Here is a 13,955-nt window from a genome sequence, read left to right as displayed (position 1 = left end):
AGAATATTTAAACCAACTGAATACTGCACCTGGATTCTAAACCCTGAACATAGTCATTTTTCCACTGAGGAGGCAGTAAGAGTTGGTATCTCTGCAACTTTTAAATTTCACACACTTAAATTTCATACTGCAGAATGCCACATCAGGCTCTACTGAAGCAGATCATCAATAGCTATTTGTGTTATTTCACAGAAAGCGTATAATTTCAATGCATTTTCAGGTCCCAACAGAATCTTTAAATAGACACTGAAATTGGTTTTAACCTTGTATTATTTTAAGAAGTTGTATTAATCAGACTACTTGTAGTTTGCTAGAAAAACAGCATATTTCTATTCCTATTAAAATAGGCTTCTACCAGTTAATGTTATTATAAATCGATGTACTGGAACATCTGTCTTGTTGGCCAGCTTTCTGTAGTATCCATTAGATCTGACAGTACAAGTTTCAAACTTTCAGGTCAGAGCAGTTAAAGATATGAAGACCATTTTCATATGTAGTAAGTAGGATTCTTGTTTCTAAAAGGAAGAAGAGTGTGAAAGCAGGAACATAGAAGTAAAGCCCCATTCTGATGTGTCAGACTTGTCAAATACCTCAGTATCTGTAGAAAAACGCTTGTCTCAAGGCTTCCTGTTGTCAGACAGCAAGTGGGACAATGCAAGCGATGATGCCTGTTTCCTGGAAGCTACCGAAGATGTGGAACTAGCTGAAGCTGCAAATGACAGTCTGAATTATGCCATGGAAGAAATCCCTGATGAAATTCTTTTGGAAGCTTTAAGGAAACAGGACACCTGCAATAAGGACAGCAACTAACCACCAACTTGGCTAGCCGACTGCTAGCATGGAAGTTTGCCTCTTGCATGCCTTCTGTGACAGATACTGTGATATAGTTCAAAAGCGCTCTTGCACAGCTAGAAGACTAAGAACTGAGTAATTGCCAACAACCAAGCGCCCTCTCAACTGGATGGTCTTCAACAGGCATGAGGAGATCATGGAAGACTATATGAAGGTTGAAGAGTACTGGACTGAAAACTTGTGATGAATACTGCTCCAAGTTTAGCACTTTTAACACTCTCTGCTGTGTGGTTTCTATTTTTTAGTTGTACGTCCAAGTTCTACTGACAAACCAAGGCAGATGTCTTTACTTTCAGAAATTGAAATTACTTATTTCAAATAAAAAGTCTTTTTATTAAATTTGTATCTATATCTTCTCTTTAAAAAGTACATATTGCTTTCAAGATCACATTACTTTAATAGCCCAAGATTAAAACCCAACATTGTTCACAGAGCACAGAAGAATTTTACTACTTTAACTGGAATACCTGTTTCACTAATTTCACTGCCATCCTGAGTATGTTTCCACAGAGACTATTTAACTATAGAAAGATAAAACCTCTGGTTAAGTCACTGATTTCTTTTAAACACTGAAGCAACAGTGAGCAGCAATGATTAAACAAGCTTTAAGCACTGACCATTGTAATAACTGTTATGTGCAAGTGTCAAAAAGTCTATTAAAAAACCCTTAATGTTTCTCTGATAACTTCTCTCTTTGTACAGCCAGAGCCTCTTCCAGTTTTACATTAATATTCTGAAAGTGTTTTTCTGCTCCTAGAATTCTCCGTGACTCCACCAGAAGAGCAGGGAGGCTGGAAGTTCCATACTGTCGATAAGGAAATAAAATTACAAGGCAATCTTTTTAACTCTTGGAAAAATCACTTACAGATCTGTATTTATTATTCCTCTATCTGAAATGGTGCAAGGTGATTTTTGAAAGCGTAAAACAGCCAACATTAGAGAGGCTTCTGAAACGGGAGGATCTCCCTTACACAGGCAGGCATTGAGCGCTGTCAACAGAAAACACCACACCAAGTCATGAGCCATGGTGACAGGAGTGCCAAGACTACACGAGAAGTTACTCTCTTTATAATTAAACACTTTACGCATGTGTTCTGTAAGTACCAGAGCATTCCCCACCTTTGATCAGCAACAACAAAAGGAACTGATTACTTGCTTCTCACTGTTAATCATTCTTTGATTTCTATAAAACATGTTAAAACCTGAGGACGGCTGCTATGCTTCTGTGTCCTTTGAATTCCTGGACACAGACAACAAGGTAGCAGAATCCTCCGAAATACTTTAGTTTCCAACATGGGGCCAAAAAACCTGAGTGAGATACCACAGTACAGTTGCAGCAGTAATCCTCCAGTTGCTCCCACAAAGACAATTAACAAAATACTGCTATTTAATGTAAGCTAAACATTAATAGAAATGCCCATCAGTCTAGGAAAGAAAAAAGAGCAGGAGGGCTGATCCAGAATGGCTCAGGATCACACTCAAAATATATACTTACGACCACCTCTTCTGTTGGATTTTCTTCTCTATAATACAAACAGTCTTCCTGTAGCTCCTTTAAATCAGTAAGTAATTCAGTTGCTTGCCTCAAGGCAGACTGCCTTTCCTGTACCTCAGCATATTCTGTCTGTAGGCGTACCAGTTGTTGCTCAGCTCTGAAAAAGATCAAGGCTTTGATTATTACATCTGTGTATTTATTTTCATTAGTAATTTATGAATGTATTTCCTCTGAAGAAGATTTCAGGGAAAGTTTGCTCAAAATACAAAACATAGGTTAGTTTAACACACTGTTTAACCAGAACAACCAGCACAGTCTTTAAATGAGAGCAGAAGTCCAAATGCACACAAGACACAAAACTTTTTCCCCCATCTCATTTTTGAGTCTGACAATATAGCCACTCTCTCTGAAGCACTTGAGGTTTTTTCAAGTGAAGTTTTTAAGTAACGGGTGTTCCACACACACACCTGCTTGCAGGCTGAGGTGTTTTGGGTGCTTATGCTGAAGCATACTTAGGAGCCTCCAAGTACATACACCTCTGCCTAAGGAAAGGGGAAGGCTCAATCCATTAAAACTGCACTCCACAAGCAACAGCAGCAGTCATTTAACAGTGTTGCAGCAAAAAAGCTTTCTTCAAATGATTAAAGGATTAAGAGGCAACAAATAAAAGATGTGAAGACAGTGTCAGCCTGTGAGGGGGTTCAAAGCCTGAAGGATGCTTTCAATGTGTTCTTCAAGTGAAGTTTCTCCATAGTACGCCAAAGAAAACAATGACAGACTCTCATGGCCATAGAGAAAGGGGTTTTAATCTGCCTTTGTGGATCCAAGGCCGTGGTTCCACACAGAGTTGACTTACAGCGTGCGTGTTACAGACAGCTTTGGTATAAACCTTGCCACAACTAACAAACAGGTTATGTGGCAGTCCAGTGTTTCTTCCAAAGAACTTCTGTGTTGCACATCTGGATGATACTTAAGATTAATGCTGAGTTGGAGAAGTGGAATTGTGTGGCTGCGTGAGATGGAAACAAACCATGTGCTGAGAGACATCCCTGCCAAATTGCAGAGGTGAAACACATTCTCCCAGCTCAAAACCAAAAAAGAGCCCTCGGTATTACCTTTGTAAATTTATGATTCAAATTGTAATGTTTGTGTTTTTCTTATGAATATAGGGGTCTGAAATACCACCCCAGTAACCAGTTACCGAAGGGAACTTGTAGGATTGACTATCCTGAGTTGTACCAGGTTATCCTGAGCTTTTGCAAAAACAAAGCAATCCAAGAGTAGAGTTTCATAGACATAATATGGAAGAACAAAAAAACTGTTACTTTCACTTCTGGGTTACAAAATAGCAGCCTTTTTAAGTTCTTCAGGCTATTCCTGGCCTCAGAAACATACCCAGATCGCTCTTGTCCAAGTTGAATCAGTTGCTGCCTTTTCTTTCTCATGTCTCTTAATACCTGAAGCAAACAGTGAGAAAAATCTTTGAAATGGTGTTGTAACTTCAAAGGCAAATAACTCCAATTTCATTGACTTTTTTCCTTTGAAGTTTTATGCTTCTGATTCTGGGTGCAGAAGATTCCCAGGTACAAAACCTTATAAACTGCCATACTTTACATTTGTATTTTAAACACTTCCAAGCTCTTTAAAACATCTGCATCCAAAATTCCTCTTAAGGAACACTGGATCTACAAGCATACAAAAGGAGTTTGTGACACTTTGAACCCAAAGATGACCAACTCTACCAAGGTTTTGTTTGTTTCTGTCTTAAAAATGCAGACTAATACGAATGTATGGCTGCCATAACTAAGGAACTAAACATAGTAAGCTTTCATTAATACAACATCCAACTTAAACCAAAACAACTCATAAATGCAATTTTAGCAACTAAAAATCTGATTTTAAAGAGATGTACAAGAGGCAAAATAAGATTAACTCTGAGTGGCTGTGAATGACAGATGTATATTAAGGTTTTCATTTTATATGCCCAGTAGCTTACCATATCACCTCCAACTAGCTAGACTTTAGCACATTAATTGCTACCTCCCAGAATAAGCTTTTTGTTGACTTTACTTGTTAGAAACTATTTTGTCATTGAAAAGTTGGCACAAGATGTTAATCTGGGCAGAAAGCCTCCAACAGAGTGTTCAATCTGCTGTGGTAAGGCAGTCACCTCTCTCCTGATGAAACCACTGCAACCTTTCTCTGCTCTGACACTAGTTCCTCCACATGTCGTTGTTCCCCCATTACATGTTCAGTCAGTTCCTACTCGCTCTGAATGAACAGAGGAACTGCCTTCCTTTGAACATCTATATTTCTTGGAGGTTAGCTCTCAATATTTAATTGGCTCTCCAGAGGCTTCACCATCATTAATTTCATTAATTATTCATGAAAAAGAATAACTCACAATCATAGACACCTCTTTTTACACCAGTATAGCAGTATACGTATGGAGTTTCCAATCCATTGTGTTTACTCAGATCTTTTTCAAAAAGCCTCTGGTGGTTCTGTCATGGTTTAAGCCCAGCAGGAAGTACCACACCTGACCCACTTGCTCACTCCACCCTCTGCCCCAGAGGGATGGGGAGGAGAATTGGAAAAAAGGTAAAATACATGGGTTGAGCAAGGACAGTTCAATAATTTGTTATTAATAACAAATATAATAGGAAATAGAGAGAAGGAATAACCCCACCACCCCCCCCCCCAAAAAAAAAAAACAACCCAACAAACAACCAAGTGATGTACAACACAACTGCTCACTACCCACCAACCAATACCCAGCCTGACCCAAACAGTGATCTGGGCCCTCCAGGTAACCACCCCCAGTTTATACACTGGGCATGACGTACTGTGGTATGGAATACCCCTTTGGCTAGTTTGAGTCAGGTGTCCTGTCTCTGCTTCCTCCTGGCTTCTTTTGCCCCTCCTCCCTGGCAGAGCATGAGACTGAGAAGTCCTTGATCAGAGCAAGTGCTATTGAGCAACTAAAACACTGATGCGTTATCAGCGTGGTTCTCAGACTAAAGCCAAAACACAGCACTGCACCAGCTACTAGGAAGAAAATCAACTCTGTCCCAGATGAAACCAGGATAGGTTCCATATCATCTATTTGTGCAATTGATTCTGTAGTACAGTACACTGCTTTGGTGAATTATTTTATTCCTTCTGGTCAACTTCTCAAAATTTCAGTGCCCATCTCTGTATGCTGTACAATCTAGTGATAGATATGTATTTACCTTGGCATTTTTTTTCTTCATATTCTCTAATTCATGGACTTCCATTATCTACAGAGGAAAAAAGAATTACAGACTGACTATGGATCTTTACTTCATCTTTATCCTCCCAAAAACACAGTTGCAAGAACTACTTTGAAATTACATAAAAAGGTAGTTAAAAAACCCCAGCACTGTTTCCAAATGAGATTATAAATGTCAGTTGTGTATCAATTCTTTCCTCATCCCAGAGGAAGACTCATGCACAAAATAAATCATCTTGCACCAGTCAGTGAAAGTAATACTCCTTGTACCAATTAGTGGAGTACTACCTAGCTTAATTTTTCTATAACTGTTTATATAATGTGATGATTAAGGGAGTGGAACATCTCCCTTATGAGGAGAGGCTGAGGGAGCTGGGTCTCTTTAGCTTGGAGAAGAGGAGAATGAGGGGTGACCTCATCAGTGTTTACAAATATGTAAAGGGTGGGTGTCAGGATGATGGAGCTAGGCTTTTTTCAGTGATATCCAGTGATAGGACAAGGGACAATGGGTGTAAACTGGAGCATAGAAGGTTCCACGTTAACATCAGGAAGAAATTCTTTACTGTAAGAATGACAGAGCACTGGAACAGGTTGCCCAGGGGGGGTTGTGGAGTCTCCTACGTTGGACATATTCAAGGCCCACCTGGACAAGTTCTTGTGTGATGTACTCTAGGTTACCCTGCTCTTGCAGGGGGGTTGGACTAGATGATCTTTCGAGGTCCCTTCCTACCCTTGGGATTCTGGGATTCTTTCTCATTTTAATGAATCACTTGATAGTTTTAGTACTTCTCATAACTCCTACAAAGTTCTGAGTTTATTTATTCATGTTTATTAGTGAGAAGAAGTGTTAGCCCTCCAAGCTAATAATCTTTTTACAGTTATGTTCAAAGTGTTAATTAAAAAAGGGCAATTTTTCCTGTTAGAGGCCTTAGTCAGGCCTCTACACAAGAGTCACTGAGACACAACATAGCCATTAAATCATCAACCTTTTAAAACTAATCTGTGAGCCCAGTGTTTAGCAGTTATGCAGCAATCCAGTTTTACTACATAATGCTTTATACATGTCAAACTGGATTATTAGATGATTCCCTATTCTCAAAAGCTGACAACTTTGCAATGTACTTACAGGCAGTGCTGGATGGGGCTTTGAGCAAGCTGGTCTAGTGGAAGGTGTCCCTGCCCATAGCAAGGGAGTTGGAACTGGATGATCTTTAAGGCCCCTTCCAAGACAAACCATTCTATTGAATCAGTAAGAGCAGTGCTGTGCTTAAAGGCAATTCTCATAGAGGCCAGCACAGAGGCAGCAAATCACAACCTGCACACAACAAACTGTATTCACAGTATTTATCCTGATAAGAGATTACAACATTTAAAGTATCATAAAATAAATATGTAAAGGACAATATAAAACCATAAGCATTTTGACTCCAGTGTAATATATATCTCTATAATCACTACCACAAAATTGATTTTATTTATGATGCACTTACAAGATCAGTGATTTCATCCTTGAAGGCAGTACAGAAGCTATTGATAGCTTTTCTGCATATGTCTGATTCTGTGCTTTGTCTGGAGAAGTCAGAGAGACAAAACACAAACCATTTGGTTTAGTAAAGGAGAAATCTCATCCTTGGAGTAATGAATAAAACACAGAGTTAAGCAGCTAGTAGCACAGGCAACTGTAGATCTTCCATGTACTAGCAATAGGTTTATTTTCTACATTGAGAAACATCAGCTAAAATGTGTTGTTCTTATGTTTGGAAAAATATCGAATCCCTAGAGACCACCTCAAGATCACATACAAAGAATATCTGTATCACAGAAACCTAATAATCATTAAAATACCATCAGTATGTAACCATGCAATAGTGCATCCCCTGAAGGACAGCCCATTAGCAAAACACAGGTAATTTGTTTTTAGCACTGAGTATTCAGCCATAGGAAAGCAGAATATTTACCTGTAATTTGCTGTTGTCTTCTCAAATTCAGTCAGAACAACATCCAGTTCTGTAATATCTCTAGGAGATCTCTTCATCTCTTTGGGACACCAAACCTCTACAGAACGTGGACTATCCACTGAAACCACAGAATAAAGACAAATATTGCACTATTCAGGAACACATTATAATATAATGGAAAAGTGATTGTGCTCACTATTAAAATAACCTTCTAAAAGTTAGGAATATTTTAATATAAGAGGACTATATCTGTCTTTGGCTGAACAGCTATGATACAGTTATCTGTGAATACTTCAGATTTGGATGATCAATCATAAAGAACTTTCTATTCTTCATCATTTCAAGCAAGTCCAGGAGCACATTATTAAACCAACTGATAAACTACACAGGTAGATAGATACAGCTGTTTGTGCTGTAAAAATTACTAGCCTGAGTTTGATCAACCTGTGTTACTCAAAAGAATTGTGAGTTGTTACATTTGTATACATTTTGTATTAATACCATGTATGCTTCAAAAAAAAACCTATATACAATTGTTTTTTTTAACCATTGCAAGTGTTATTAACTAATTCCACAAAAAGCTAAACTGTGTTTCTTCACACACTCCCAGATGTAAATCTAGTAATTGAATGTGACGGGATACTGTTCAAAGGAAGCAAGATGACACCTGAGAAAGTTTCTCTCTGCTGAAAAATGCCATTCTTGATGTTCCCTGCCTCAAAGGTCTTTATACCAACAGCTGTGCCAACACACAAAGTGAGGGGCACTCCAGGTTCTGCCCCACTGCTGGTGATACAGGCTTCCAGACGAAGGGATGTACTGAAGTGTCTTACAGTTACACATCTACAGGCCAGACTTCACTCCAAAGGGAGCCAAGCTGCATATGAGGGATGATGTACACCTATAATTTACCCCTAAGAGAGTAAGTCCAGGCAATTGCAGAGATGCAAACCATGTGAATCTGTGTGGCACTCCAGACCCTCAATTTAACCATTGCTAATGAGTGTGTTCCAAAACTGAAACTAAACCCTCCCATTTCTAGAAGCAGTGTGTTGCTACATGCCAGAAACTATAACCATTGTGTTATGGAAAAGCATTCATCTTGAATAAGAAAAAGCTTAGGTGTTCTGAAAAAGCAAAGGTGTTCTGAAGTCTACTTTACCAGAAGGATCTGATGTGTTCTCCTCTGAAGGCCACTTCTTTTTTGCCTGGAATTGAGTAGTATTCTGAGACTTCTGCGATAGAAAAAGCAGACTAATTTCCAAAAATCCCATAGGTTTACTCACTTAAAATTCTGAGAGATGGCAGTTAGGCAGAACACAGGAAAGCATTTCCTCACTGAAAGGTCAGTAACATTTACCTAGGCCTATTTCACCATAATCAGAGCACAGTGACCATCGTGCTGAAGGACAGCAGCTGCCTGATCACACTGGCCAGCTGACGTGTAAGCCATTGCCTGTGCAGCAGGACTAGAAACATCTTAAGGAGCATAGGGACCCTTGGTTCAGCAGTCATCATCCAGTATTAACAGTTCTCTGACCAATAGCACCTGCTCATTTTCCTTTTCACCCACATTCTGTCCAAATCCTTTCTGTACTTTGACTATTTTGTGATACCAACAGCACTTCTACAGAGTCTTGCTTAGGTGCACTTTACTGATGAAAGACTAACACCTTGTAATGAACTTTATAACACACTTTTCAACAATTCCAAGAAATTTCAATACATAAAGAACTTTTAAGCAAACTACTGCGTAACTTTTTTTGTCATAGGCCTACTTTCTCAAGCCTGCAGACAGTTAATTTCCTCTGTGTGCCTGAAAACTAAGTGGGCTAAAAATATTTTACACAAGCTGTGGTCTGAGTGTGGAAAAACACAAAACCCAAGTGGATTTTGTTTCATTCTACTATATATTCAAAATTAGTTTTATCACTATTCAATTCTCTCATAGATATGTTTCACTTCAATACTGAACAAGTACAAAGGATTTACAGTCCATTTGTACACCATTCCTTAAGAACATCTATTCCAGATGCAAATTTATTTAAGTTATTTAAAATAACATACTCCTAAATGAGCAATAGAACATGCTACTGGATCGAGGAACACCAGGCTATTATATTCCCTGTTGACATGATCACTGTAGCTTTAAGCATTTCACTTGGTCATCTCACAGGAATACCTTGAAGAATAAATTATTTCAGATATCATTAAGTACTAAGGCAGTACTAAGAAATGAATGTGTCATCCTCTTCCCCCAGCCCTCCAATGCAGGCATGGCATGAAGCAAGCTAAAATTAAATTGACTGCCAATACTCATGCAACTTTTTCTGTACCACATTGTCTGTAAGGGATTCATCCTCAGAATCAGCTGCACTGCATTTCCGAACATCTCCATCAGACATTTTTGAGCAAGGTGGTTTTTTACTAAGAAAAGAAAAACATCCACACGTAAACCCACTATACATTGAGAAAGAACAATCTTCAACCACTTACACAACAAAGCCTGTGTTCTTCAGAATATTTTGTAGCACTATGTCATTTAGTTCGTGTACCCTAGACTACACAAGAAGTTGCAAACGGCAACTCTACCCCTCAACAGCAACCCTCGCAATAGCTTAGAAATCCATTGCTAACTGAGCACTGGGATAGCCATGTTGTATTAAACAGGAACTTCAAAACAGAGGCAGAATTATTAGTGAAGATATTTTAGCAGGAATGGAGAAGGGTTCCTTGGTGGGGGACAGAGTTGGTAATAAAGAAAAATACACAGCCCCCTGCCATACAAACACTGTTATTGTCTTTCTATTTTATTCAAATCAGAACTATTTCAGATTTAAACAAAATTTGATTTAACAAGTGTGAAATACACTAAAGTTTGCATTAAAACATTCAAAAATAATTTTCTTTGTTTCACAGAATTTAACCTGCTTCTATTTATTTTTAATGTTTTCTACCTTTTAACTTTAGACAGCATCATTTAGAGAAACAATCAATGCCTCACACAGGTATTTGAAAATCCTTTCATACCAAAAAAAACAAATACAGAAAGTACTTAGGTCAATGTACTGCTTACAGAAGGCAGACTAGTTTATTCTCACATTTCTTTTCTGCATTCCCCAACATTACTTACTGTTTTGTTTCTCATCTGGGGAATTTTAAGTACCTGACAAACATAACATTTTCCCCATTTAATCTGAAAACCTAAAGATTAAATTAAATGCTGGCAATGATTTTTTCACCGGACCTTCTTTCTGTATTTTTCCTTTGTGGTTCTGAAACCTGGCCAAGTGACTCGCTTTGTGAATGTTCCTCTCCATAAGCATCCAGAGCAGTACTGTGCAAAGGGTGATCTATAAAGAACAGAAAATGAGCTGTGTGAAGACTGTTCCCATCTGTCCAGGCAAAGAGCACAGACATGCTAGTGCTGCCTGCCATTAAGCATTTAGTTAGAATATTTATGGTATGATTGTAATACAAAGGAACTCTTGTTAAAAGCATTATTTGAGGATAAGGAAATATATATATATATTGCAAAAAGCTTCAGTTTCTACACTCACCCAGCTTCTATTTGTTTACAACCCAAAAACAAAGGTGCAGGAAAGCTCAGTAGGTATGCGTGGCATATAGCAAGCAAAGTATTTTGCACAGTTTGTTTAAAGTCTTTGTTATGGCACACATCAACCTTCTACACACGTAAACAGCTCCTTTTTAAATTTTACCTTTTGTTTTTAATACGGATCTTTTTAGCTGCTTTATTGATGTTGTAAGGCAGCAGTTATAGCTGCTACAGAAGGTTTGTTAAGTGTAGAAATCTTGAAGGTAGATACCAAAACATGTCAGAACCTCTTTTAAGTTCTAATGTTGTGTAAGTTTAAACACTTTAAGTTTTCGTTATGTCTTCCACAGTACAATGTCTTTTTTCAAGCATGCTGCCACAGAAATTTAGTGTTAGCTTACACGGAGCAACCTGTCCTCCTGGAAAGTGTTCCTGCACATGGTGGGGGGTTGGAACTAGATGATCTTTAAGGTCTCTTCCAAACCAAACCATTCTATGATTCTATTATTAGCGCTAGTGGGCATTCCTTTCATAGTTCTACTTTCTCTAGTTTTCTTTCGTAGTGAGAAAAAGAAGAGCATTTAATTTTCCAGCCCTTTTCTCATGACAACACTTCTGCTATACTGGTTTTTGTAGCTAATTTTCAGTGCTGTTTCTAGTAGCTGCATGTATATTATCCAGAGGTTCCTTTAAGTAACAACCATTACAGCTGAGAAAGCTCTCAGCATTTTCTCTGCAACTTCCAATTACACAGTTTTTCAAATATTTTTATTATTGGTCTTGTAATGTAAAAGCTACCTATATTTAATAACTGAGGACTTCACACAGGGGTAAATAAGTTAAGATATTGATCTCTCATTCTTAAATATAATTCTTATACAATTGCAATGTTACATTGTGGAAATTCTAACGTTCAGATTATTAAACTTGAATGGAGTATTTTTCCATAGACTTTGCTTGCACATATTACAATATTATTCTTGTTACTTCCTAAATGACAGAAAAGAACACCACTTTCAAAAAAACCCTCTGTCCCTCCTGCCCATAACTTGCTCTGCCAAAGAAACAATACTTTTACCTAGGTAAGCATTAAAATATTTTACCCATCTGGTTGGTTCATGAAAACTGTACATTAAATGACATTCAAGTTAATACTGACCAAATGAATCATCAAGCTCCTCAAGCTGATTTACTTGTGATACCTTCTGTATCACCGAGACATCTGGTTCCTCAAGTGAAAGTAATTTCCGAGGATGGGAGCTGGGTTTGTGTTCCTGGATGGGTAGGAAATTAATAGCTAGTTCATTCAGCTTTTTGAGTGTAAAACAGATTAAATATGACAATGAATTTCAAGAATGTTTGACTAGAAATACATTTAACCAGGACCACATGGACTACTGAGCCATGATACAAAGTATTTGAAGTATGTGTTTCTTCCTCAGACTATAGGGTTTCTTTTCCTCCAGGAAAAGTGATGGTATAAAACTGACGTATTCTACTATTTGATACTATACTGTAGTGTGCACTTTATTTTAGAAAGCTAAGTGTATAAGCTTAGAAATCTTGTAAGAGTCTAACATCTAATTTCTATGATCTGCAGCCTTTTCACTTTTCAGGCATTAAAATATTTCTTTTTTTCATCTCTGTATTACATAAATTCCCAATTTAATTATTTTCACTTTAAAAGCCTGAAAAGCAGTGGTGTAACTTCCTATAGAAAGTGGCATTTATAAATCAGGGATTGCACAGGCAGTTCAGTAAAGCAGAGGGTAGAGACAGGCACTGGTTTATGAAATAGTTGTAAATGTGTCATTAGCACCCAAAGTGTGTGAGTGAATTTCATCACTAACGGGAGTGTGCAAGCACGGGGAATTATAACCAGAAAACACTGACTTCCTGAGCTATTTGTTTTACCAGCACTTAGCAGTGCCTCACAAGTTTAGTTATGGTACCAAACACAGACCTAGCAACTACTTCCTCTATAAGCTGTTCTCTTTAATTTTAGAAGACTGTTTTCAAACTTTCAGCCGTTTAAGTCAACAGCCTATTTTGCCTAATAATGTATTAGTCCTAAAGGAAAAAAAAAAAAGGAAAAAAGGGAATAAAAAGGAAAACAAAAAGAAAAAAAAGGAAAAACAAAGAAATCCCTCCCACCCCAAACCTGCATGAGCAAGGACTGCAGTGCACAGCTCCCAGCATCCACGCAGAGCCCTGTATCAATACCCGTGCATCCACCGCAAGAGCCAATGCTCTAAGAGCACAGTAAACCAAAATACTGTCTCAGTTCTGCTCAAGCTAGGAAAACTTACCTTTAACTTATTGCTGGAATGACTGCTCTTCATTTTCTTTCTTGAGGACATTTCACTATTCAGTATATGCTGCTAAATATACACCTGAGGATAGAGCTACTGAAAAACTGTCCCCGATACAAATCTGCTGTCTCAGTACCTGAGAGAGAACGAGAAATCTGTCAACGCACTGCATTATGCATAACTCACTTCACAAGTAGAGCCCCCTTCCTTAGGCCAGCCCGACACCCGGCATCGCACGTCTCAGTGAGCAACAAGACGTGTTCAATGAACACATAACGCCGTTTATACCTTCGCTTCTGCTTCCCTAGGGCCGATCCGCTCACGCAGAGCACATCAGGCCCCGTCCCCGAGTGCCTGCAGCTCAGAGCCCGCCCGGCCGGGCCCGCCGCCTCAGCAACAGCACTCGGTGAGCTCGGCCCCGCACAACCGCCGCCGCCCGCCGCGAGGCTCCGCGGACACGGGCGCCCCTCGGCCCGACCCCCTCACGGGATCCACCGGCTCCGGCACCGCCGCTTCCCGCCGCGAT

General features: G+C 38.8%; 2 protein-coding genes across 2 annotated transcripts in view; one reads left to right on the top strand and one right to left on the bottom strand.

Annotated features, from left to right (window-relative positions):
- PRIMPOL (primase and DNA directed polymerase) overlaps positions 1-1,523 on the top strand; it is a 15,856-nt gene extending 14,333 nt beyond the window's left edge. The window contains exon 13 of the mRNA XM_005149035.3: positions 523-1,523. Coding sequence (XP_005149092.3) covers positions 523-810 — 288 coding nt within the window. The 3' untranslated portion in view covers positions 811-1,523. The remainder of the gene's footprint in view (positions 1-522) is intronic.
- Positions 870-13,955, bottom strand: CENPU (centromere protein U). The gene is made up of 12 exons (XM_031048938.2): positions 13,718-13,955; positions 13,427-13,565; positions 12,277-12,391; positions 10,806-10,911; positions 9,895-9,985; positions 8,721-8,793; positions 7,559-7,676; positions 7,091-7,169; positions 5,581-5,628; positions 3,743-3,804; positions 2,348-2,504; positions 870-1,657 (listed from the first exon to the last, which is right to left on the bottom strand). The coding sequence occupies exons 2-12, from the start codon at positions 13,475-13,477 to the stop codon at positions 1,520-1,522; spliced, it is 1,038 nt and encodes a 345-aa protein (XP_030904798.2). The 5' UTR covers positions 13,478-13,565; positions 13,718-13,955; the 3' UTR covers positions 870-1,519.

Source organism: Melopsittacus undulatus, chromosome 7, assembly GCF_012275295.1.
Source record: "Melopsittacus undulatus isolate bMelUnd1 chromosome 7, bMelUnd1.mat.Z, whole genome shotgun sequence".
NCBI lineage: Eukaryota > Metazoa > Chordata > Aves > Psittaciformes > Psittaculidae > Melopsittacus > Melopsittacus undulatus.
Note: the sequence above shows the minus strand (reverse complement) of the source record. Positions and strands in the feature narration are given on the sequence as shown.

Bases quoted from the DNA above. Each gene is read 5' to 3' on its own strand.
- CENPU (XM_031048938.2), bottom strand. From the start codon at position 13,477: ATGTCCTCAAGAAAGAAAATGAAGAGCAGTCATTCCAGCAATAAGTTA. The intron at 7,170-7,558 runs GTAAATATTCTG...TGACTTCTCCAG, and splicing joins AAGACAACAGCAAATTACAG to ACAAAGCACAGAATCAGACA. The intron at 5,629-7,090 runs GTAAGTGCATCA...TTTCCTCTGTAG, and splicing joins AGGATGAAATCACTGATCTT to ATAATGGAAGTCCATGAATT.